This window comes from Arvicanthis niloticus, chromosome 4, assembly GCF_011762505.2.
Source record: "Arvicanthis niloticus isolate mArvNil1 chromosome 4, mArvNil1.pat.X, whole genome shotgun sequence".
Lineage (NCBI taxonomy): Eukaryota > Metazoa > Chordata > Mammalia > Rodentia > Muridae > Arvicanthis > Arvicanthis niloticus.
This window is the reverse complement of record NC_047661.1, coordinates 103995028-104021899: the sequence shown is the minus strand read 5'-3', so window position 1 is coordinate 104021899 and position 26872 is coordinate 103995028. Positions and strand designations below refer to the sequence as shown.

The 26872-nt window shown below is 39.3% G+C and overlaps 1 protein-coding gene and 1 long non-coding RNA gene across 12 annotated transcripts in view; one reads left to right on the top strand and one right to left on the bottom strand.

The window, feature by feature from the left end:
* Positions 1-26872, bottom strand: part of Camk2d (calcium/calmodulin dependent protein kinase II delta) — a 246679-nt gene that overhangs the window by 151004 nt on the left and 68803 nt on the right. For all 11 annotated transcript variants that reach the window (XM_034501223.2, XM_034501227.2, XM_076933223.1 and 8 more), the window contains exon 3: positions 11039-11098. In XM_034501223.2, the coding sequence (XP_034357114.1) occupies positions 11039-11098 (60 nt within the window). The remainder of the gene's footprint in view (positions 1-11038; positions 11099-26872) is intronic.
* LOC143441914 (uncharacterized) lies at positions 147-9304 on the top strand. Its single transcript, XR_013109666.1, has 3 exons — positions 147-509; positions 7064-7248; positions 8705-9304. It is a non-coding gene; the product is annotated as an uncharacterized LOC143441914 (long non-coding RNA).

Sequence of the window (26872 nt, the reverse complement as noted above, 5' to 3'; positions counted from 1 at the left end):
AAAAAATCTACCTATCTTTCTTAAAGCTTTCTTCTTCCAAACAGAATAAAGAACTAGAAATTTGGTATTCTGTGTAATGATGAAAAGGTTATCTATAAAAATAAAATACTATCAAAATATCTAATAATTAAAACAGTGCTGTAAAATAAAATCTATAAAGTTGTTGCCACTTATTACAAAAAATAGACAACATGACTGGAAGATTAGTTATACTGTGTTTCTTCAGTTAACATCCATCCCAATTAGTAGCAAAATATGTGACATTTCAACAGGAAAGGATGAATCTGTCCTGGAGGATACGAGACAAACAAGGCAGAAAAGTCCAATAAGGGCAGAGAACAAAAGAACAGGGTCAGAGGAGCTGTCACGGATCCAGGTCATCCACAGAGCTGTTTGTGAAGTCGTGCATGGATGCCCAGGAGCCCAGCCTGCCAGCATAGAATAAATTGCCCAGAGCCCCAGAAGTCCACTTCCAGCCTGAGCTGAGACAGCAGTATCAATCACTAGCGGTAAGAAGGGGACTGGAGCTGTGACAGCATATGAAGCCAGGGAACGAACTATGCAGCACAGAGCAAGAACTGTTCCTTTTCTGTTCCTATCTGTCAGATAAGGCCTGCCAGAGAAGGCATGTGAGGCAGAGACTCTCATGCTTTGCAGTGACCCCAGCAGCCTTTCCTTCCACTGACCTTGATAGCCTGGTAGGTCTGGATCTGGGCCTTGATATGATTTGCTTACTTTTTTTATTAGGGTAATTTGTATACCTGGTAAAGGTGGACATGTTCAAAGCTGTCTGCCTCTCTGTGCCTCCCCCCTCTTTCTTCCCACTCCCTCTCTCTGCAACTATACTACCACACATCCTGGTTAAACTGCAATGAGTTTTTAAACTGATTAAAGCCAGTTACATAAATACATTTTTAAAAAAAGGTTCAAAGGGTAATAGAATTGCCTCACAAGAAATTTGCAAATGAAGATAGGTATATTTTCTTCTCTACTAGAAAAAGCTTTTTTTATGCCAGGGTATTTCTGGTTCATATCCACTGCTGTTAGAATAACTGCTGTTATATAAAAAGGCAATCTCTCAATGATGGCCATTCGAAATCAGTTCCATTAGACAAAACTGAGCAATTTTGGGGAAAAAAAAGCCTTTCAGACCACAATACACCTAGAGTCTGGATCAGAACTAATGTACAGACTGGACCTGTCTTTGAGAATAGAAAGAACTTCAAATTATAAAGCCAGACAGGTTATCCAGGGAGTCATCAGTTTAGCCTCCCAGAGTATGTGAGGTGGCCAGGAGATACAAAGCTGTTTGCCCAAGTCAAGAGAGACTCAAGAATTCAATTCATAGTCCAGATCCCAATAACCCACATTACTTGAAAGTCTTTCAAGTCTAGAAGATTCTCCAAACTCACTCCACCATCTCTGTTTGTAGAACCCACAGCCTGGCAATAGTCTCACATTTTTTTAATTGCATGAAATTAATCAAAAAATAATATTTCTAAAGATGTACTTCTTTTTATAAATACATGTATACGGCTTCAAAAGTATGTTCCAAATGCATGTACGTGTCCAAGGAGTCAGAAGAGGGTATTAGATCTCCTGGAACTGGATTTACAGGTCGTTCTGTGTCCCCTGCTTCTTGTGAACTCAACTCCAGTTCTCTGGTTCTCTGCAAGAACATTAACGGTTCTTCACTGAGGAGCCATCTCTTCATTTTCTAAAGAATAATGTTTTATGGCATAAAAAAATTAAATTCGGCTTTTAGTGTCTATCAATAATCCTGCTAGATGGCCACCACTCTCGCCTTCCTCCAGGAAATGGCATGACTGCTTTTGAGCAATGACCATCAACAAAGTGAAACTGGAAAGAAAGCCCAGCCACCAAAGCTTTAACTGTTAATTATAAGTGTGCTTCCTGGGAAAACTGGACGATCCTCACTTCCCAGCAGACTCCCAAAGTCCTTTAAAGGAATCACACGAAGCAGGGCGAGCCAGTGAAAACAGCAGTGGGAGGGGCAGCCAGCTCTTTTTCATTAGCGACTGGTTTTGTGATTTCATCTGGAGAGCAGGTTTTTGCTTTAAAAAGCATGAAAGTTTATTAAGCGCTAAGTGTTCAACCAAGCATGGTGGCATGGTCTCTAATCCTAGCGATCTGGAGGCCTAAGTTCAAGGGCAGGCTGGGGAGAGAAAGAAAAACAAACCATAACTCTAATTTATGGTTATTCTTTCTGAGATATCATTTAATCACTCCCCTGGAGGATGAGGAAGCAGCTAGCAGCTTTAGCTGTTCATCAGATAAAAGAGACCTTTCACTCTCCTGACAAGAGAATTCAAGCCCTCTATAGAGTGTGGGAAACAGCAAGAAATACAAAATGGACCTAGCCTAGAAAGCTAGCACCTGGGAATATACGAGTAAATGTTGAGGGGCTGCTTATGAAGGATGGATATAAGGAAGTATGTTGACCCCGCCCCCCCCCCCACTCCTCTTCAGGGGCCAAATCAGTTAGAGTCCAAACCTTTGCTCACAGGCTTCAATCTTCCATTAGGTGTGGCTCCGCTTTATGCCCCTCCCTGGCATTCAGTTTAGCCAGAAGAGAAGCAGAAGGCTTTCTTGTGATTGCATAAAAGAGGCATGTCATAAATCAAAGTTTATGTGGCTTTCTAATTTGTATTAATAGGACTTTTTGTTACCTTTCTGAGTATCTATGTTTGAGCTTAATAAAAATAAACAGGCCTGTGCAGTGACTCTACACCAGGGGCTGTTTCTGATGTCAGGGCAAAGGCAAATTCTTTCCTCCTGGGGTTTATATGCTACCGGGAGGAAAACAATCAAGAAATAACTATATAATATCATGGTGCGTATAACACAGAAAAAGAAAGGAAGCAAGTAATTTAGTTAGGGATGCTCGGCTAGGCTATGAGGCAAGCTGCCACTTCATGTTGAGCTAGTAGGTACAGCCTTCATTCTTCCCCATCAGGATGGGTTTAAGCACAGGCCTTCAGGGCAAGGAAGTGATATGAGGGGTGGGCAGAGAGCATCACGCTCAGGAAGAGTAGTGGGCACAGCCTTGCTGTGGTACTCAGTTATAGCTAGAGAAACACAACTTCTCCAGAGTAACTGGAGATGAACTCCAGAGGAAAACCAGAAGATGGGAGAACCTGAATGACAAGGAGAAAGGGCTTGCCTATATCACAGTAACATGCCACTAATTCAGATGCATGAGTCTGGGTGAATAAGACTGGCTATGTGTTGCTCTGCTCTTATGGTGGCAGGCCTTTTGAAGTCCAGGTTTCACAGCCTTGAACCTAGTAATTAATGATCGTGATACGCTGCCCTGTGCAGTGAATGATGCCCCACAGCATGCTTCAAAGATGCCAGCAGGGTATTCCCAGTTGTTACTAAAAAATTACTTCCACGATTTGTCAAATGTTCCAGAAAAGGGAGAAAACGAAGGGGCCAAAGTCCCGGAAGGCTGACAAACTAATATATTTATCTAAAAAATTAAACTAGCTGTTTTATATATAAAGTTTACTTTAAGTCTATCCAGAATGAAAATAATCTAAGAAACGTATGGTTACTGATCTTTATGAAACTTTTTGTTAATTAGTTCTCCCATCTGTCTATAGTCCTTACCATAACCTAATTATACTATAATAGTGGTGGGCTCACCCACATTCATTATCTGCTCTATGTAATGGGCTCAGAACATACAGATTCATACTCTATATTTCCATGCACTTTTGCATTATAGAAGTAAAACACAAATACGCACACAAATTTAAACAACTGAGCAGATTTGAGATGGACAATTAGCAAAGGCATGGAATAGAGAAAGACTATACTAAGCCACAACTGGAAGGTTCTGTTTCTGCACTTATTATCTCCACTGAGAATCTAGCTTTCAGTCTTGGCCCAAGAGGGACAATCATACCTGTCTCCACCTACTTCCATTCTGAAGAGGAAAGTACAAAAGGTGAAAGCTCAGATTCTGCCAAGAGGTCACAGATCAGAAGTTTGAACAAGTGTGTGTGTGTGTGTGTGTTTCTATGGTCCACTAAGAAGGGTATTTTTCTAGTCCGTAGTAATAAAAATCCAATCATATTCTTCACTCATCTAAATTTTTACTGTCTCACAACTTTACTTCTCTCCTTTGTTCTCTATTAGAGAGATGAACTAAACTTCCCCAATTAAAAACCACAGAGAAATCTCCCCTCCCATTTGTCACAGAGTAACCATTACCCAGGCCCTCCTGAAGTTACCCCTGTAAAGATGCAGCAACATCTCTGGTACTTTTACCAATATCATCTTAACTGCCAAGCTGTGATTCAGGACCCTACATGCCTCCGCATCTAGAATAAACTCCAAAGAGTTTTCAAATGCTCTCTCTACACCAGTTGCCTAGAATACCGAACACCTTTGTCTTTTACTACCAATGAATTTGTCTGAGAAATTGATATTTTCTAAATCTTTAGTAAATCCCCTAGTTTCTACAGATTAAAGATCAAATCCCTTCCCTTAGGAGGTTGAAATTCTTCACTATTACTTCCAGTCAATTTTCATGGCCTAGAAAACAATCATTCCAGTTGTCTGTCTTTGGGAAGGATAAAGACTTTCACAACTCCTAACTTTAATACTCTTAGCTTGTATTTTGTGCTTCAGTGGCACCTAGTTAACAGCTTCATTATACAACATAATTATACTACTTTGTGGTTGCATAAGTAACTATTGGCTCTCTGCTTGGGATTAAGGAACATGCCTTGGTCATTTCCATGGTCTTTCAGTACTTTAGCTGTAAGTTAGTGGTTTGGCTAACTACTGGACTCAGCCAAACCTACCCTATTCAAGGTAAGTTAACTCAACCTGAATCTGATGTTGTTACAAATGCACTATGAAACAGTTAACAACCTCTAAAACTGTTTATACAGTTTCATTCATTCACCTTTTGCTGCATTTGTACCATTACTCACACAAACATCATTTTCTCAGATTCCAAAATCAAATGTTTATATAAAACACATCTAATGGTATCTAATAAATTACAAACAAAATAATGAGTGGGGTAAATTGTATTTTTTTAGGAGCATTTAAAAAACATGTTCAGACCTAATCAAAATACAATGTTGTTTTACAAAGTTCAAGGCATATAAAAATAGATAAGATAAAAGTTGTGCTGTTGTTTTTCTATATAAATATTCAACACAAATAAATGTAAATAAGCAAAACACTGGTGCTGCAAAGATAATTAATATGGATGTGCTTACAGAGCAATATTTATAGAATTCAAGATTCTTCTTAGATATCTTTGAAAAAAACAAGGCCCATTGATTGTCTCAGAATCATAGCTGAAAAAACAAACACTTCAAAATAACATGTTCACAAACCTTCCATCTTCCAGCTATATATATTTCTCATTATTTTTAAATCATTTAGTGGATAAATACATTACTAAAAATTTAAAGTTTGAAAATGAATTATAAGAGCTCTTATATGTCATTAGTATGAGACCAAATAATTTTTGTGTACTCATGGGAGACAAATTTAAATTACCACTTAAGTGAAACACATGAAAGAATACTTTAAGAGAGAAACTGAAGTCATTCCTCTGAATAGTTCTATTTCCTTTCGTGCAGGCCTTTGGTCTTTAAGCTAAGCACTAAATGTAACTGTATATAAAATATTGAGACTCATAAGTTCATGGTAAGTTAACTCAACCTGCATCTGATATTGTTACAAATGCACTATGACCCAAATTCAAAGGCAAAAACATCTACCTCTAGAGCATTTCTAAGAAAATACAACCACATACTTAAACTTATTAATAATAAATATACAAAGCTACTTTTCCCAATACAGCAACTTGTCTACCATAATAAGTGACAACTAGCAAAATATCCAAAAACAAATGCTACAGTCATATGCTAAAGTACATTTTCAGAAATTAACTCAACACTTGTAAGATCGGCTGGCCACGGTGACACACATCTGTAATCCTAGCACGCAGAAGATGGATGGTCCAAGTCAATATGAGCTTTGCAAAGAGTTCTAGGCAGCCTGGGCACACAGTAGGACTTCGTAAAAACTATTTTAAAATTAAAAAATATCTTTAAATTAATAAATCAATATTCTTCTGAGTGCTTTGGATAGTTTAAAGACGCTTATGTGCTTGCATGATACACTGTGCCAATAGTTGTGACTTACTATTCAACAACCCACAGCAACTCCATCCTTACTTATGTTATGCTGGTGTAACGTTGTGTAGACAAGGAAGAGAGGAAGAGAGGTCTGGAAGAAGGCAGGTCTGGAGGGAGGGAGGAAGGGAGGGAAGGAGGAAGAGAGAAAGGGAGGAAGGTAGGGAAGGAACAGAGAAGAAGGGAGGATGGAAGACACTAACAGAGGGAGGAATGAAGGGAGGAGCAAGAAGAGAGGAGGAGGAGAAGGAGAGAGGAAAGGAGATGGGAAGGCTGGCAGAGCAAGTGAGCAGATAAGAAGCTTGGAAAACATTTCTCTGTGAAGAGGAGAAAATCTGTTTTTCATATTTGTTGGAAAAAGATAATTATTCAGAGAATAATATAGGAAACCATTTAGCCTTCACACCAAATAATCAAGATGAAACTGTGAGATTTAATCAAAGTTAAGCATAAAACAAGAACACTTTGCTTTTTATACTAAATAATATGGGACCGTTCTCCCTGTCTGAAGGTGCTAGAGAAAGTAACTAGATAGTAACAATTATTCCCTCTGTGTAAATAAAGTTGTGACTACTAGGATAATTAGATAAAGGAAGAAGTCATAAACTGTGAAGTACTACATTTTAGGATGTTAAATATTCATCATCATCCCCCCCCAAAAAAAAGACTCCTGGGGTTTTATCATTTTCATTTGTTTTCTTGTAGCATGAGTAAGTCAGGATTTACTCAACTCTGCTTGCCTTCTCTGTGTCACTTTCAGTCAGAGTTCAAGGCTAGAAATGCCACAGTGACGGTTAGTTACTCATTTGTTGAGCTATGACAGTAGCGTTTTTGGTGTGACAGTCACAGTGTCTCAATGCACTGCTCTCCTGCAGGATCTGAGGGTGCTGTAAGACAAGTGCCAGCAGAGAAAAATGGAAAATGGAATTTACAAGTAGGACGAAGCAATCTGCTCCAACAGGAAAAAGATGAAGAAAAAAATGGTAAATTGTCTTGTGGAAATTTGAGGAGCTGTATGCTGCAAAGACCGGGAAGATGGAGGACACAGGATCAGTTTGCTGTAAGACCCTCACACCCGCAGAGGCAGGGGAGAGAGGAGACAGCGGCATTGCTTGGAAGATTGATCTGTGTGCCCTTCCATCACTGCTTCACTACTGAAACCTTTGGTTTCTACTGGCAGGATCTAAGTTGGACTTAGCTGATTCTTAAAGACACATCAAGGCTTATATAGTTCAACAAAATAAAATTAGGTAGATCCTAAATGCATTTAGCATAGCCCTGGGAAAACCTCTTTGTAGAACATAGAATGTCTCCATATGAAGTCAATACTTGTCAGCAGGTAGAAATTCATGTACTGTTGTTACAAACGTCAAACTGGCGCAGGCATAATATCCTTCCAAAACAGCTCTATATTAATTTTTTCAGTACTTTACCTATTTTACTTTATTATATTGAGACAGTGTGTCATGAGGGCGCCAAACTCACTATCTCACTATGTAGCTAAAGATGAACTTGAACTCCTGACCCTCCCGCCTTAGTCTCCCAAGCCCGGGGGGGGGGGGGGGGCTACAGGTGTGCTTTGCTAAGCCTGTCCAGCTTTACCATTCAATGCCTAGTCTATATGATCAAAGGAACTGCTATGAACCAGAGAACATTGATTTTGTTGTAGCTTCAGAAAAGAACAAAGCCATCTACCTCTTTCTAATCACCAAATTAGCAGCTCTAAACATTAATGCCTCTTTTTAAAGGCAATTAGAAATTTAAGACCATTAAGAATGCAGAGTTGTTAAAGAATTATGACCCTGGACATGTCAGCGATTCAAACAATACTTCTTCAATTATTAAAATTTAAAAAAAAAATGAGTTTCTACTACATAATCCAAACGACCTGTTGTTCTAGTGCAAGAATTGTGCCACCCTGAAAACTATTATCTCTGACTCTGTGCACTGCACTAGGCTATAATCGGCTTTGCACACAGAGGGCGGAGACAGTCAGACTAAAATCTTCCCCCGGCCTCTCATTGCACTCAGGACAGCCAAGCTTCTTAACCCAGTGTATGCAGCTCTATGGGACCACAGACCCTCCTACCTGGCCTGCTCAGTCTTTCTTTCCTTTCCTCTCTGGAAGCTCCCTTTCCCTTCCTGAAAAGGGACGTTCCCTTCAGCCTGAGCTGCTCTCTTCCTGGGCATGCTCATGGGACATTCACATTTGTTTTCATGATAATTTAAACATGACCTCCACGGTCATATTTTACAAGTCAGGCCATTTTAACACAGTGACAAACACACTCCCTTGATCCAACCTTAGAAACTTCTTTTATAAAAGGCCCTGCCTTGGACCCTGCTCATGACCTTCCTAGGACAGTCTGTGGCTACAGAATCCTGTCAGTCATGCTACGTGGTAGAATGTGATTGGCAAGGCAGCTCACTTTCCCAAAATGCAATAGTTCTGAGTAAAATCTGTCTTCCTCTCTAGCTAGCATCTAACTCCTCTTTTGTTTTGTTTGTTTTAACAGGACTTGATCGATCACCACATACCCAACTACCCTACATCAATTACAAGCAGAGAAGGAATCATTACGACATTATTGTTTACACAGTCAAACGCAAAGTTAATAAGCAAAGACATCAACTATCCTGACTACTGCTTTTTCACCTTTGTGACAGCCTAGGTCACTGCTAGCCCAGAGCTTACTAGTCTCCAGTCACTATGTTAAGTGGGACAATTCTCACAAAATGGGCAAAGTAATAAAAAAAATGCACACAGGAGAATGGTCAAAGGTAGCCATGCATAAGATTCATTATGAAAAGTCTGAAATGTATAAAACAAAAATTACAGACTGCTTCCTCTGGTTGCCTAATTAACCGTAATTTTTTTCCAAAATCATTCTCAAGTATACATATTATTTTTACAATTAAAAAAGTTTTAAAAAAAACACTGAAAATATGTTGTTTCATAAAGTATCAGTGTGGATCCATTTAAAATGTTTCTCTATAGGGAAAAAATTAAAACAAGACACTTTTAATTGGTGTAACTTCTCAAGACTTGACTCTTTGATGGTAGTGTCTTTAATCCCAAAACTGAGAAGCAATGGGAGATGAGTTCCAGGCCAGTCTGCCTACATACTGGTATCTTGTCTAAAAGAAAAACAAACAAAAACCAACCAACCAACCAACCAAACAAACAAACAAAAAAAAAAAACAAAAATGTGAAAAGGATACGAAAAAAGAAAAATCTTCACAAGGGGAACAACTGTTAAAAACAGTGTCTGTGTTCTTTAAGTTCTAAAATATAACAGGTTTTAAATGATAAAATAAATAAGGCAGGAATGAAGAGCAAGTTGTAAAATAAGGTTAAGAATCTGTAAGACATTAGGAGCTGCAGGGCACTCCAGGGTCTTCTAGACTTCCCGTGCCATCTAGGGCACAGGGAATTTAGCAGCAGGAAGCTTTGCTCCCACCAGCACACCGCTGCCTGGCTACTCTCTCCAGGTAGTTCCTTCATATCAATCATTCATTCACTCATTCATTTGCTGTTGTTTTGAGACAAGGTCCTACTATGTAGCCTTGCTGGCCTGGAATGCAGAGAAATTTGCCTCTGACTCCAGAGTGCTGGGATTAAAGGCCTCTGTCGCCATGATGCCCCTTTCTTCTTTGAGGCAGCCTGTGCTAGCTGCCAGTGCCCTCTGTAAATCACTGATCCTCATGGAGGTAAATACAATAGAGTCAGGTAAGGTAATTTAGGGACCTTAAACTGAGCAAAGCAAAAACTCAATCACTCTGATTTCTTCCACTTAGAAAACGAGTTTCTTGGAATTTAGTGGACAAGGTTCAGCCTTGGAGTCCTCCCCTTAGCTGTTCTCTCCCTGTGTCTCCCTGTCCCCCTGTCTGTCTCCCCTCCCTCATCCCTCCTCCCCACCCCACCCCGTTTATTATAACTGCTAGCTCCAGCAAGCCACATGACCAGCTTCTTCTCATTTCCATTCAGAAGGATGTGGTCCTGCCCATCTGTGCGCATTGCAGTTCCTCAAAGGGACAGGGTAAGAAGTGAGAGCAACTGAGTTTGCACAAGCATAGTTCTTTTCTCCATCCTGGGCCAGCAGCAGCTGACAACTCGAATTACATATGCACATACAGACTGTGGTTCCCAACATTACCAAACATTGAGCTTTTTTTTTCTTTTTCTTTTCCAGATTTCAATCACGTTTCACATGACTTTAAATATATTTTTATACTGTCTATACAGAAATGCTACTCCTTGAAAAACTATTGGTACAAATTTTAAAACCATGTGCTTGTTTTGTTTGTTTGTTTTTTAACTTTTCCAACTCCTTTTCTAACTAGGCAAAAGATTGTCCTTTTTATTTCAGAGGCCTCCAGAGGAAAACTGATAGCTAATATATCAGACTCCAAATCATGTAGTTACAATAAAGTGAATAACAGATAATCAGAAATTACCTAATTTTAATTTCTAAATTACACGCAGCAAGCTCATTGTCTCACGTGCAGTCCATCTTTAACACCACAGAAAACGTGCAACATTTATTTTATTACTATACTCCTTTCCACACACACAGAAAAGATTAAGCTAATTAATTGAAATTTTAAAAAATTTTCACTCTTGCTTCACAAATTGTATCAAAAAAGGATGACTTAATAAGTATATGTATATGAAAACTTCTAGATAAAATGTAACCATGATCAAGAGACTAGAATCCATTTGTTACCAGTTGTAAATATACTAGTTACTGAAATGAGCTGTTTTACTGTAGTTCCATACAGAACACATAATATATATCATATTTCATATCACATATACCATATTAAGATATCTGAAAACATTTCCTCACCAATATTGGGGTGCTTCAAGAGACGGCAGATTCTAGCTTCCCTTTCCAGTTTCTGGTGATCTGTTGAAAAATAATAATAATAAAAATAAATTACAAGAAAGCCAAAAGTAAAGTAATCAGTAAGTCGTATTTGGCAGCATAATATGACATCAAGCTTTTGTTTTTACTTATGTGTTGATTCCTTTTAAAAACCGTGATCATATGAAGTTGCATTTAGGGGAAAACCACCTCAAGTGCCTTCTGTAGTTTGCATGGGCTTGGTGTTTGACTGAGCTACAGAGAGTAGCAGAATTCACAAGTGGCATGTTGAGCATGGTAGGGTTGGCACAGAACAGCAAAACTCCATGTCTCAACCTCAAGTAAAAAGCATTGCATTTCATTTAGTATTTGATTTTATTTGGGGGTTTTGAGTCGGTTGATTTTGTGAGGCAGATTCTCACTCTGTACTCCAGGCTGACTTAAAGCTCATGATCCTTCTGCCTCACTCAGCCTCTGTCGTGCTGGGATTTGGAATATTCATTACACCTGGACTCACTCAATATGAGTAAATCTGTACAGGATGAACATCTGGAGACAGGAATCCAAATGTTACCAGTGCTCATGAGGTCACTATAGTTTACCCCTAGGGACAAAGTGATTCCTATGTGGTCAACTCTTCTCCATATTCCTACGTGACTGTTGTTCCTCCAACAGTAGGAACTTACAGAAATCTTCATCTCCTGCTCAGCTCTGCCTTCCTCTGCCTGCTTACCATATTTTTCAAATAAAATATGTAAATATGCTACATTTTCTCAGGAAAATAAAATTATGATGAAACTAGGAATCCATTTTACATCTGACCTTACAAGTATATAAAGGACATAACTTGATTATCTCTTCAAATAACTATTAATACGGGCTTTAATATCACACCCAAATTTCACATATGGCAGTGTTTTGTTGTTATTGTTTTAAGCTTAGGTGCAACAGGAAATTTGAAACCTTACACATCAAATTTATGACCCCTATCAAATGAGGAATAAAAATACAAAAACAGGTTCTACGGTTGAGCACCACTGCCTTGAGATATTCAAACTTCAGTCACGCTGCTGGACTATTTCTTTTGCATTCATGACACAACACATGTCAACACATACACACAACTTTTACCAGCTGGTTTCCCAAAGGCAAATAGTCTTAGTTTTGTTGAAAAATACATTTGACCTTACACGTCTGCTGAGAGAAGTCTAGGACATCCCCAGATCCATGTTTTGAGAACTGTGAGCTCATAACTGTCAAGCTCTGTTGCACTCTCCTGGAGTAATTGAAAAAACAATGTGTGCACACATGTGTGTGTCTTTGTGTGTGCATGCACATGCACATTGGGAGAAAAGAAGTGTGTTCACGAAGTGGATGCATTGCACGGAGAGGCCATCAGTCCCTTTGGATTGCCAAATAGCAGTCTACACAGTCTAAAACAGTATATCTAGAAATTCTTCAAGCCTTGAGCAAGTCCTGATTCTTAGCTATTTAACAACATACAAGTAAATACAAAAGATTATGCCAAATTTTGGCAATGCACTTATTACCATTATCTTAAACAAGAAAAGTGTTTCATGTGAAGCATATGGAAGACATAGGCTTACAAGGTTTATAATTTCATTGTCGAGGTAAGGATATGCAAATAGGTGCTAACCACGTGACATCCAGAAATATAAAATATGTGTAATTATATGCTTATAAAGGAAGGAAAATGAGTAAGGACAAGATGTTTACAGACAATAACTTTTATATGGTTTTAGCCATAGAGATAAAAATAATTACAGATTTACCTTTACTTATTTTTTAATTTTTGTTTCTATGGCTAGACTGAAGTTGCTACGTAGAACAGGATGACCATGAATTTCTGGCTGATCATGAACTTCCAGCAATCCTTCTGCCCTGGCCTCTTCAACACTAGGATGAGAGGCAAGTGCCACTACACTTATCTTGCTAATTTTTGTAATGCCAACGATTATTGACAGAGCTTGTAAATGAAATTTGCCTTTCAAATGTTATATCCTGAAGTCCTCATTCCCAGACCTTCAGAAGTGACTATAGTTGTAGACAGAATTTTATTTAAAGGTAATTAAAACAAGGTCAGCAGGGTGCTCTAATCCAATATGGCTTGTGTCTATGCAAAAAGAAAAAAATCAAGTCATTGACACACATGCAAGAAAAAGTGTGGAGAGAGAAAGACACGTTTGATATCTACATGCCAAGGAAAGAAGTCACAGGATAAACATGCCTCTGTAGGGAAAGGTGCTGTTTCCCTAATTGGTTCTGGATTTAGTCAATAAAGAAGGCGGAAGCCAATTGTTGGGCGAAGGGTAAAGGTGGTACTTCCAGGTCCCAGGACAAAGGAGAGATGTGAGGAAGTAGAAAGGTTTTTTTTATTATTATTATTGGTTTTTTGTTAGTTTGTTTGCTTGTTTGTTTGTTTTTCCAGCCAGGCTTTGGAACAAGGAGAAAGTAGCAGTCATGTAAGATCTTGGGGAAATTAGAACCTGCAGCCTCCACCACTGGTGATTAACCAAAGAGGTCTGCAGAGGCTGGCTGATATAGACTAGCTGATATAGGTCAGCTGATAAGGTTAGGGCAGGAGATTCTGCACGCAGCAACTGTGCTACCTGACAAGTTCTAAATTAATAAAGTTGCCTAGTGTGTTTCTTCCTCAGAGCTGAAGTGGGCAGAGAAAGAGAGAAGCCAGGAGGGTCTGGTGGAGTATGGACAGCAACTCTTAGATCTCCCAGATTGGATGTTGGTTCTGATCAATCCTGAGCTAAGTGGGAGGACCAAGCAAGTTGACAGAGGGAGCCAGCAGGCAGCTTGGAGCTAAGCCAGGAGCTCGGGGCTACAGTCCTGGGAAAGGTGGAAGCATAGTTTGTTTGTTTGTTATTACACGCAACATGCCTCTGATACAGTGGTTGTAGACATCAAACTTACAGAACTGAATGAAGCAGTAAATTTAGTCTGTGTATTTTGTTATTAGTGGCTTAAGCAAAATACTATACTCATGTACTAGCATTCTACTGCTATGTGTCAACCATCACAAGAGTAGAAGCAGAACACCATATACACTTGTTTTTGACCCTGGAATTAATAACACCTTGTGATCAAGGTATCAGTCATGGCTAGGAACTCATATTCTTCCAAGTTTCCATATTGATTGGCACCATTCAGTTGTTCAAAAGGCTAAGCTGTGGGTCTCAGATCTTAGCTTGGCTGGTGCCAACCCTCATTCCCGTCATGTAACATTAGCATAAAGGCACCACAGGAGAGAGTCAGGAAAGTAAAGGTGAAAGCCATTCTCTCTTATTTAGCCTACACACGGAAGATAAGGTTGATGTCTGTCACTTCTATTGGAGAGAAGTAAGAAACGGGACTGGCTCTATTCTGGTACAGAAGGTCAGAGAAAGCAAGAGGCAAGTGTAGAGTCTCCCGTGGTCTGTCCACCATAGCTCACTTTCCAGCAGTGCAGTTTTGCACCTTCGCTGACATGTTTGCTCACACCCAGTCATTAAGCTCTGTATCTCCCGTGAATCATCAGGCATTCTGAACTCTCCCGGGTGCATGTTTTGACATTTCAAAAAAAAAAAATGATGATATAACTAAATTCTAGCTTTCACTAAAATGAGAATTTTATAATAGATATGCACACTTCCTGGTGTGATTCAAGTTCAGCATCAAGTTCATAATTTTACTTTTAGACAGAGTAGGTAAATGAGGAGGAGGGATTCTTTCAGAAGCACATGTCTGTATTTATCCTGCTGGAGAGATAAATTCATTATCCATTTGGTTTCCTTTACTTTTTACGTGGTCAGCAACAAAACTCCTACGTTCTGCCTCACTATTCCCAGCACTCACAATTGCAACAAAAGACAAGGGTGCTTTAAAAAGGGAAGAGACTCATGATACTCTTTGAAGAGTTTTGTTTATTGAGACGCTGTCCCATGTAGCCACGCTGACCTTAAATTCACTATTGAGCTGAAGTTGATCTTGAACTTCTGATCTTCATACCATTTCCCAATTGCTGGAATTTCAAGCATGTATCACTGTATACAGTTCATGTAGCTGTAGAGATGGAACTCAAGGTTGTGCAATTAACAGGCAAGTACTGTATCAACTGAACTATATGCCCTGACCTGAAGATGTTGTTAGTCACAAGCCTTGAAATTAACATAAAAGTATCCTTTCTTGTAATTTAATATTTATTAAAACATTCTAGCTACAATATGTGAGCTTCATTCTTCCTGTGAAGTTAAAACTCATGTTTTTATGAATAAAAATGCAGGATTTCAGGCTATAATATTTTCAGATTTGATGAAATGCAGGGTATTAGCAATGCATGGTTGAAGAACTGTCATGAACGGTGCTTTAAAAAACAAAACCCTATTTTCATCCAATTGTGACATAAGTGTCACTAAGAACACAGGCCTGGGCTGGATGGTGGCACACACTTTAATCCTAGCACTTGAAAGGCAGGGGCAGAAAGATCTTTGTGAGTTCAAGGACAACCTGATCTACAGAATGCGTTACAAGACAGCAAAGGCTACACAGAGAAACCTTGTCTTGGGGGTTGGGATGGGGAGAACATGAGCCTCTAAATTGTAAAACAACTCCTGAGAATCTGAATATATAAAATATATTCACCCTTTTCAACTGTAAAATACTATAAACAAAAATGAAAACTTGACATTCAGAGCCATTGAAGAAGTGGCTCCTTCACATGCTCAAGAATAAAATTTCAACATTATGCAAAATATCTGACCACACATGTTGAGTGCTAGCCCTCAACCACTTTCCCACCACAACAAGGGCACCACCACGAAAACTATACAATGCAACAGCTTGACAATCTGGCTCTGTCAGGAACTTAACTTTCACTAATAGCAGGATTTTGAGCATAAGTATTTCATTCCCTTTGAACAAGTACCAAAGTATTGAATTTTATGAAAAGGAGTTGTTATTGATTCTTTACTTTGCTTTGTGATGTCATTGCTACTAACACTAACAATTGGTTATCATCCAGTGCAGCCCCTGAGAGTCTTGGGTAGGACGATCCACAGCCCGTGAAACAGAACATCTTAGCATAGTGTTGCGGGACAACTGGGAAGAGGAAGAGCTTGGCCTTCTGTCACGATCAGTTACTGTCTGTCTTACCAACACATGCACACACTTACATACACAACATAGACTATATTCTTAAGTGAATGTACAGCCTGAAAAAGGCGAGAGTTTGCTACTGCCAGAAGGGTTTCATTGTCCCAGCTTTGCCTCCACACAAAGAGAAGCTCACTCTTAAATAATTTTATGCCAAATCAATAAAACTGGATGTCTCACCCAACCAGTTTATGAAAACAAGGGTCTGAATATCTACCTTCATCACTGCTTTCTGTCCACCAGCTTTAGACTGGGTAGCATTAGCACCTGCATTCCTTTCGCTTGCTGACCAGGTCCTCACCTTCTGAGATCCTATACTCTAGACCGGAATCCATCTCTTGGTCTGTTTGAGATCAAGTTATCACTGCTCCTCTGGCTTCTATATTTCAATTAGCCCAACTCCAATTCCAGTTCTGCCACATTTGTTCAGTTGCAAAGCAATCACAAGGGTGGGAGAAGACACCCCTGACTCCTAGGAACTAAATGTGGCAAGTGAGCCATTCCCAGAAGAGAAAGAGGCCTTAAACTACTTTAAATGCTGTACTGTTGCCAGTGATCACTGCACGTCTTCCTACTTTTAAAGTTTTGCTGACCATCACAGACAACCAGAAAGAATCAAAAATAGAGTCATACAGTCCACTCTCAATAGATACATCTACTATACACTCCTGTACTTAAGGCTGGAAGACCATTTGGGAAGAGAAGTCAGAAAGAAAGTAAGAACTAGAGGATCAAGAAGTTTGCTAAGAAACTGTCTCCTAATACTGTCAAAAGCTGCACCGTAAGTCTCACCAACATAACACTGTGAGTGAGCAAGGACAGTAGCAGACATGCTAACATGGAAAGGGAGAGCCCATGAGACCTCAACAAATGGTCATCTCTGAAAACATACACACAAGTAACACTATAGAGACTTATCAGGTTGCATTTGGGGATATATGGCTATATGCATGTATATGTGTATGCATAGATGTGAAAGTACAATTAATTTAAGAAAAGAGCATAAATTGAAAAAGAGAAAGGTAGGATATATTAGACAGTTTAGAGAGAGGAAAGAAAAGAGGAGAAATGATATAATTATAATCTCAAAAAAAATTAAAGGTTTTGTTGTCCACTTGAATTGCTGCAACTGTCTTAAGCACATACAGTAGTTTCAGATATACAAACTAGACATTAAATATTTGGTGAATTTCAAATAAAAAGAAAAAAAGACGGATGTTTTACTGAAATCCAAGGCAACCCAGTTATAAAAATATGAACCTGTTAGTAGGAAAATCTGGAGAGATGCTATCTTAGAAACAGTATCATTGTACATGGCCTTACTCCTGGAAGTTCCAGAATTACATTCTGAACATAATTTCCTTATGAAAAAATATATGTCAGTAATTAAGGCAGTCCTCTGGAAAGAATATAAATTTTGTCAGTTTAAATAGGTCACATTAAAAAAAAAACACATCATTGAATATGGATTTAAAGTCATTATATTCACTCAAGTGAAGGTCTTAAAAATCCATTAATGTTTTTCATTTTATCCTTCTATTGTGAGTGTGTTACTACACAAATTTGAACTTTTAACCACCTGATCTAGATTCTTTCTGCTATTAGGTACTAACCACTGACCATGTCAGTTACACCTTACAGTGGATACAAATGGTATTCTTCTTGTACTGAACATTCATTTCTCACGATTTAGAAGTGAAATCTTAATGTTTTCTCTGTGCAGGAAGGCCATACTAAAGTTAAATAGAGGTCTATCCAATGTCAATTCCATATAGACTAAATAGAAGCCACAGATCCCTTGTAGAGATGTCTCCCCTCCCCCATAATTGCTTCATAAGATTACTTTCATTATTTATTTATTTACTTACTTTTTTTTTTTTTTTTTTTTTTTTTTTTTTTTTGAGACAGGGTTTCTCTGTATAGCCTTGGCTGTCCTGAAACACACTCGGTAGACCAGGCTGGCCTCGAACTCAGAAATCTGCCTGCCTCTGCCTCCCAAGTGCTGGGATTAAAGGCATGCGCCACCACCACCCAGCTCATTTTTTTTTTTTTTTAAAGGAGGGCAGTGTAACAAACTGGCGTTCTGCTTGATTTTACCTTACTTCTGCATGTTCACCTCTGAAGGAAAGTGGCCTAACTCTAAATAAATGAAGGCCTATAAAGTCCCTGATGTTGTAGAAGAACCTTGAATATGTTGTGAAAAGCAACCCAGAGAAATGGGAAGATCCCTGGCAGGGTAGACAAGTGTTGCTGCCCGGGTTCTAGCACTGAGTGACAACTGGATATCCAAATTACTTGCCCTAAGTGTCCAGAACTTGACTTATATTATACTTTCTTCTATGTGCAGCTTTACTTATGAGATTGGAAGGGTCCGCAGATAATTCCACTTTTGTACCAGGTACCATAGGCCTCAGTCACCTGACGCACAGTGTGACTTATGCTGTACCATAGAGCATTGAAAGTTAATCCTCCTATGTAAATGAGATATCCTACAGCACAACTGTAGTGGACTACAGTTTAGAGAATATTCAATATCTTGAGTAAAGCAAGCTTTTAATGTTTTCAATAAAGAGAAATTAGAAATCTCTGAGGTGACACACAAATTTGATCTGATGATTATACATTGAATATATTATCAAACTGCCACACTGAAACATAGAAATATATATTAAATAAGAATAAAAGTATATTTAAAAACTAGTCATCTATAAAACCTACATGACATATGGAATGCCAGGTACTGCACACAGGTTGAAGTAGGTTCTCTATGAACCACAGAGTCACCGTCAACATGAGTAAAAATGGGTATGATTGATCTTAAGATAGACTATTAAAACTTGCACTAAAATTATATTCATTCCACCAGAGATAAGGAAGATCATTCATTTTACAGATAATCCTAACATTATGAAACCAAAATTTCACATAAGTTAGAAATAATTTATAATTTATGCTAGCTAGCTCATGCTACCTAATGAATACGCTACCTAGAGCACAGCTTCTGGAGATAGTGGGAGGACTACTGTTATCCGTCAAAGAACAAATCTCAGACCATTGTTTAGTAGAGTGGAGGCAAAGCAATGCTGGGTCAGTGCTGGGCAGGACAACCACCTCGGCTTTGGCAGCTTAGATACATACAACCTCATGTCATGGCCAGGAGGATAGACTTGGGTACTCTTGGATTTCTTTGTCCCTCTTTCCAATGTGGTTACACTAAATTTTCCCATTTTCACTATTAAAACATGAGAGAGAAAAATCAAAACATTTTAAAAAAAAGTATTCATGTTTACAATATATTTTGCCTCCTAAACAAACCTAAAACCAGGGAATATTTAGTTTACATGTAATGGTTTTTAAACAAATTAAATTGACCAATACTATATATGAGCCCTTTATGTAATTTTTTTTGTAGTTTTACTTAGCTGGGAGGACAGGAGGTACACAGAATCTTACTATGTAGCCTAGGCTGGCTTTGAACTCATCATAATCACCCCGCCTCAGCCTCCTCAGTATGCATGCCACTGTGCCTGGCTCGGTATTATTCTGGTCATCTACTTCACAGAATCCAATTGAACACTGTTCTGGAAATAACGCTCTACACAAAATTATACAAATAGAAAACAAAATCAGTATCTTGTAATGGTCTTATTTATTGAAACCCAAGTGATACAGTATATCTTAGGCCTTTGAATGCTCTAAATACAGTATACATCAATTTATATAACATTTTTTCTATGACCATTTATTTAATGTCTGACTATACAGAAGATAACATATTTGTATATGAAGATGGAAATTCCTGCCAGGACCTAATAAGATCCAGGAGCACATCCAAGGAAGCCTGTCACTACTTCTAAGTAATGACCTCTGGGTCTAAAGGAGCTTTGAGCCACTAGGAGCAAAGGGGAAACACTGATCAACAGTTAAATGCAAATACATGGATCCAAAGGACACTGGTACTGGACTGTATTACTCTATAAAATCAAAAGAGTGTATGGGTGGTCAGTCCTGCCTGAGGTTAGCCTGCTCTTATCCTGGTCCCTTGAACAGTTTTGCTACTATCCTTCAGTGATCTCTGCCCTCTGCTAACATGGCTGAACCTCTGGCAGCTCCACCACAGGGCACTTGACATATGTGGGTTGCCACAGATTCCCACAGGAAGAGCAAAGTGTCCTAGACAGACCCAGAACAGAGCATGGCACTACAGGGTAAAGAAAACAGTGGAGGAAGGACAAATCAAGGACTGCATTCATAGGACAAGGTGTTTCTCAGAGCATTTACCCCAAAGCCTGGATATAGAATAAACTATCATGTCAAGTGATTGTCAATATCATTTAAAAACAAGCAAGTGTGAACAAGGACAGGAACAAATGAGTGGGATGCATATTAAGTTAAAAGTGGTTTATATTTGTGCATGTATTTTAACTATCTCAACAATGTAATTCTGTACATAGTCAGGAGATAAATTCTGTGTAATATTCTACCTTGTTGCCACATTTCCCAGATTCCCCCAGTGTAGTGTTACTGGGAAGGCTGGAGGGATTTGAAGATCCAATTCCATTTCCACGTTAGGAACAATGGAGCTGAGTCATTTGCCACACTTTGCCTGAAAATCCTTTAAACTTTGGCTGCCTAGAGATTAAAGAGGCCCAGAATGGACACAATGCCTACTAAATATAGACATAATCCACATCTTTCCATTCCTTACAGCAGCCCTGGCAATTTTTATAAGCAGCCGACAAATAACACAAGAGTGTATTTGCTTCTGGGACTTTTATTGTTTTAAAATAAAGGTATCTTGCTTTTATTAACAATTAAATAATACAACCCATTCAAAAGGTGAAAGTCTTTTACAGCTTTCTGAGGGGCAATTTTAATGCAGTTTACTATTAACACCTTAGAATAGAGAGGAGAGAACGACTCTGAATAACAGTAAAGAAGAATAAAGGAAAAAAAACTACAAGTAATGTGAATTTTTATGATGCTTGAAGTGCCTGGAATTAATCATTCCAGCAGCCAATTTCTCTCAGAACAAACAGGAGTGGAGGCGGCTGCAGTTTCAGGGTCTCTCCTGTGCAGGGGCTCCCTACAAGCCTGTGCACTGAGTTCGTAGACTGGAATGTTTTCATAAAAGCGTCAGCACAAGCTATTCTAAGAGCAATCAATCTTTCCCCTTACTCCTCTTCCGTTCCCAACACATTTGTGTCTCGTGGCACTGGGGTGGCTATAAAGGTCTCTGAGAGCCAGTGAAGGAAAACCTGAGCTGAAGATCTATGTCGTAGGTAAATTTCAAAATAAATGTGCCTGCCTCGCAGTAATGTCTGTGCAGAGCTGTGCTATTACTAGTCATCCCAGTGTAGAAATGTTTCCAGCAACATCCAGCACCTAGATTTCAGCAGGAGGGTGCGATGCCCATCAGTGGCACCATGATCATGGTTGGACCCGCATTAGAGGTTGTTCCACACATGTATGGAGAGAGAGAGCTAGAGACACTTGATTTCACTATTTCTCTATATTTTATATATTCCTTAATATTTTTTGCCTCATTAAAAACTCATTTGGAGGCACAGTGGTGCAGAAGGATTGGGAGTTCCAGGTCATCCTTGGATACATAGTGAGTGTGAAGCCTGCTTAGGCTACAGAGGCCTTGTCTCAAACAACAAAGATGTAAAAAATAACAAAATAAAATAATAAAATAGCATTGCCTTTTTCAGTATAATATATATATATATTTTGAATTTACTTATAAAAGCTAAAGTGTGTCTACATTTTTAAAAATTTCAGAAATCACCCTGGCTTCAGGTCCACCCAAACCTGTGTGACCAGGATTTGCTATGTTTCTGAAGGAAAGTAGAAATGACTTATTGTTCAAATACTAAATGTAAAAAAATGATATTTGCATAGTAAGAGAGTGCTCAAGAATTATAACACATGCTTTCGTTTCATTTTAAGTGAATAGTTATTTATATTGCTTCAACAACTCACCCAAAGCCCATTCCTACAGTAAAGCAGCCACGAGTGAACCACACAGAAAAGATGTCAACTGAAAACTTAAAGTAAAAATTAATCTTCACAAGGCTCTCACAGCAATGATGGCAAAAACCAAAAAAGTTTATGAGACAAAAACCTTCTTTTTATTCCTCTCCATGTCATTAAGGCACTAGAAATTTGAGGAAGCATAACTGCATCAGCACTGAGAAAATAATTCCTATGTCATACATGGCACTTAAAGATGTTCACAAGTGGCATTTTTAGTAACCAACTGCCAAACAGACCAAGGATACTTCAGTGGTTAATCTTGATTGACAACATAATGAATTTGAAATCGCCATGGACACAAAGATTTGGACCTGTTTATGAGTGACTATTTAGATTAGGATGATCAGGGCAGAAAGACATGGTCCCCAAATGTGAGTATTTTGTCACAACAATGAGACAAGTAACTGAGTCTGATAGTTGTTTTGGGAAGAGTCTGCATACTTACCACTCAGTAATAAAACCAGAAACTAATGGTTTAAATAAGGAGGACTTATAAATCGTGTAATCACAACAGGGAAGCTGAACTGAACGAGGAAGATTGCCAAGTGGTATGATGGCTTAGGCTATGCTTGTCTTTGCCACCCCATCGACCCCCTCCCGTCCCCTGTCTCTGTCTCTGTCTCTGTCTCTGTCTCTGTCTCTGTCTCTGTCTCTCTGTCTCCCTGTCTCCCTGTCTCTGTCTGTCTGTCTGTCTGTCTCTCTCTCTCTCTCTCTCTCTGTCTGTCTGTCTCTCTCTCTCTGTCTCTCTCTCTCTCTCTCTCTCACACACACACACACACACACACACACACACACACGGAGAGAGAGACAGAACGTCCTTCAAAGGAAAGTGAAATCACCATTTTCTCAGACTGCACGTATTTCCCATGTTAGTGCAAGGAAATTGAAGTCTCAACTATTTCATTAGATACATATCTAATGAACTCATAAATGGATCAAAGTTGTGAATAAATCCCTGAAACTGTGATGCTGATAGAAGAAAACCTGGGCGAAACACTGTAAGGTCCCGGCTTGGTTAGAATCTCAGAAAATAAAAGAAAACCACAGCAGAACATGTTTGGCATTCTCTAGATCACTCCCTATGAGTTGCTTGAAAATTGTAAAGTAAAATCTGTTTTCATGCAGGAAAAAAAAACAAATTTTAAGGAAAGATACAGGCTTAAGTAATAGATGGAGAGGAACAGAGAACGGGGAAGGAGATGAGGAACGGGAATAAATCAGAGTAGAATGACAGACTCTTATGAAAATGGCGTAGTAACCCATTACTTCCTATGCCTACCTAAGACCATACTTCCAAAAACTGTGTCTATTTTTATGATATATTCTTAGTCTGCCGCACTCTATGAGTGCTTTTATTTCCTACTTGCAGAAAAAAAGGAAGGCTAATGCAGCCACTTAAACGAAAAAATTCCTACTGAGACAAGATATTAAAGTGCAGCCACCTCCGTTTTAGCGGAAACCCTGGCGGGTAAAAATTAAGTGCTTATCTGGTACAGGGCACCAAAATCATGCATTCGGAACCATCCAACGGGTTTTCGCATCATTTTGCAATCAAGAACCCACTGCTCACTTCCAGTTATATAAGCACGAGGAATGAACTCATCAGAAGGCACCACTCAGACAGAAGGGTCCTAGAACCCCTCCCCTTCTCCTGGCAGGGCAGGGGTATATTTAAAGTACAAGACTGGAGGGCAGGTACTAAAAAAAGAGAAGCTGAAAAGATGCATCAGTGTAATTCCTGATATTTGAGAAAACCTGGGTGACTCTTTACCCGATTTACAGGCATGGAACTAAGGTAGGCTTTCTGTCTTCAGACTTTCAGGCCAGGAGCCTCTGTTATGATGAAACTATGCTTCCAGCAATTGCAAGAACAAACGGCATGTTTCTTAGGTGGGGCCTGTGGTACATCCTGCATAAGCCTCCTGAGGAACAGCCCTAACCTGGACATCCCATGTCCTGCAGCCTCCCGGCCTCCCAGAAGGCAAGCCCTTTTTCCTCTCTTCAAAGCTCAACTTCTGACTTTTGTCCCCATCCTGGTTTAAGCTTCCCCTGTGATTACTTTGAGATGTTTCCTCCTACATGATACATTTTCATAGAAAATATCACTGTTTTTCAACTAAATAAAAAAAAATTGTCCTAAAACTTTACTATCTAAATAGACCACCGCAGACTGCTTCAATGCAGGCCTTGCCAGAGTTTTTCTATGCACACACGTGGCACACTGCATGAGCATTCAGTGTTTATAAACTGTCTCAATCCCTCTTGACAGTTTCTTGGTACTGAGAGACTGCAGGCTGGCAGTGAGCAATTAAAAGGCAGGTGAACCTAAATTGGGGTTGGAGGAGGCAAGAGAGAGCCTTTCCAGACACAACATAACATACCAAATCACTGCTTCCCCAGGGCAACTCCATCTATAGAACCTAACTGGCTCTGTGAAATGTCTATCTACAAAACTAGGGAGAAAATGGAGAGGAATCAGAATTAATTATTCTGACTGAAGGGGTGGTTTTAGAAAGAAATCCCAAGAAATCCCTGTTAATAAAGCACAGTCCTGTAGTGGCAGAAATAAAATTCCAGTAAAGCTTACAAAATTTTGTTGACGAGAGCAAAAATAAAAGCAGCGTCATATTCTCTTAAAAATAACCACACTACCTAGTTCCTTCATAATTTATCATTTCACTGTAGCCATCAGTGTCTACTTCTTGGGTAGGCAGCAAAACATATTCTAGTGAAGAAGATACAATTCTTGTCGTCTTGGAGTATCTGCCTTTCAGAATTTGATCGATCAAGATAATAGCCGAAGGATGCTGAGAAGTGGAGGAACAATGCCACCGAGAATCCAGGGGTTGTGCTGCATGGGCCATCTGAGGCTTGTGGGCAGCTTATTTGGCACACTGAGTGGCACTCTGAGTGGTTCTCCATCCCCCACTGCTCACCACGCAGTCTACTTTATTTGTTACAGGCCTGGCATGCTACCAGCACTGCACTTCCCCAAGAGCCTTCCAATACCCTGTGCTACTTCCACAAACACACAGAACTGGCCCAATGCTCACTCAACCTCTCAGTTCCCTGACCTCCCTGTCTCCAGTGATCTGCACTCCTGCTGTATCTCAGTCATCACTTGTGCTCCCCCTGCAGAACCAGGAAGTTAAAATCCCCAGGATCTGACCACCAACTGCTCACTTTCTGACTTGCTGGCAGACCCCATCTGCCCCAGGGGTAGGTGCAAATTTGTAAATTCAGCTCAACATTAAACCATAAACCACTAAACCAGTTACTCAGAACATTGTGGTTGTTTTTTGTTTGTGTGTGTGTGTGTGTGTGTGTGTGTGTGTGTGTGCACGTGTACTCGAGAGTGTGCATGTGCAATCTCAGGGTCCTGGAGTATGAGCTTTGTAGATGGCAACAATGGGTTGCAAAGTAAAAGGTTGGACACCCTGATAAAATGGCTTCCTTAAGAAGTCTACTCCTCCACTGTCCCCTTCCCTAAATCCTTCTCCATGCTTAATTTCAAGTTTAAATATCTAATAAACATAATTATGTACATATGCTTTATTTGTTGCAGAGTACTAATATGAAATTCTCAAAAAAAAAACAATTTAAAAATACAAAAATCTCAATTATATCCCTTAAATTAAAAAGATAAATCAGTGAAGATAAAAATAGCCCCATATACATGAAAAAATAGCTTTCTATAGCAGCAGAGCACATGTGACCCAGGGGCACATCACAGCAGTGTCACCTGGCACTTGGGTGGTGGAGGCAGGTAGACAGTGAGTTTGAGGCCAGCCTGAGTTACATAGTAAGACCTTATCTCAAACACCAGCAAAAGCCATTTTTTTTCTTTTAATTTTAGCTCCACCATAATAGCTACTCTCAAGAATAACTGTCATGACAGGAATGGTTTTAAAGACTATAGTCATAACCTGAAGAATGACCATTTCACAGTTTCCTAGCTCTGGTCAACTGAAAATCATGTTATCCCATGAGAGAGAAAAGTTGTGTGGTGTGTGTGTGTGTGTATGTGTGTGTGTGTGTGTGTGTGTGTGTGTGTGTGTGTGTGTGTAGGGGTGCGGAGGAGAGAAGAAATAGAAAATGCGCCCTAAGTGTAGTGCACAATGATCTTTTATAAAACAAACATACATTCATTTAACCAGTACCTAGATCAAGAAACACTATGAGCCCCCAAGCTCCCAGCCCTGTCTTCTACCCCACAGTGCCTAGTATTTTGACTACTAATATCAGGGATTCAGCTTTTTGTTAGACTTGATGCAAAAATACCAAGACACTCCGCATTGAGCCTTAGAAATGTGCATTTTCTCTTTATATCCAGAATACATTCGACATGACACACTCCTTTGGAGGTCTGTCATAGCACTAGCAGAAAGACCTACAGACTCCACTGATGGATGGACACAGAATGAGTGGACACTAATGCCAAAGAGATGATTAAACTTTCCAAAACATGGTATCAGAAACATGATTTACTCTCTGATCACAGAGTAGGTGAATGGAGGGTGAGGTCAAAAGAAGCTTGAGTTTACTACACACATCAGTCAGAATTTAGTCTCTTCTAATAGGGCTCATCAAGAATAAATAAATGAACAAATCAAA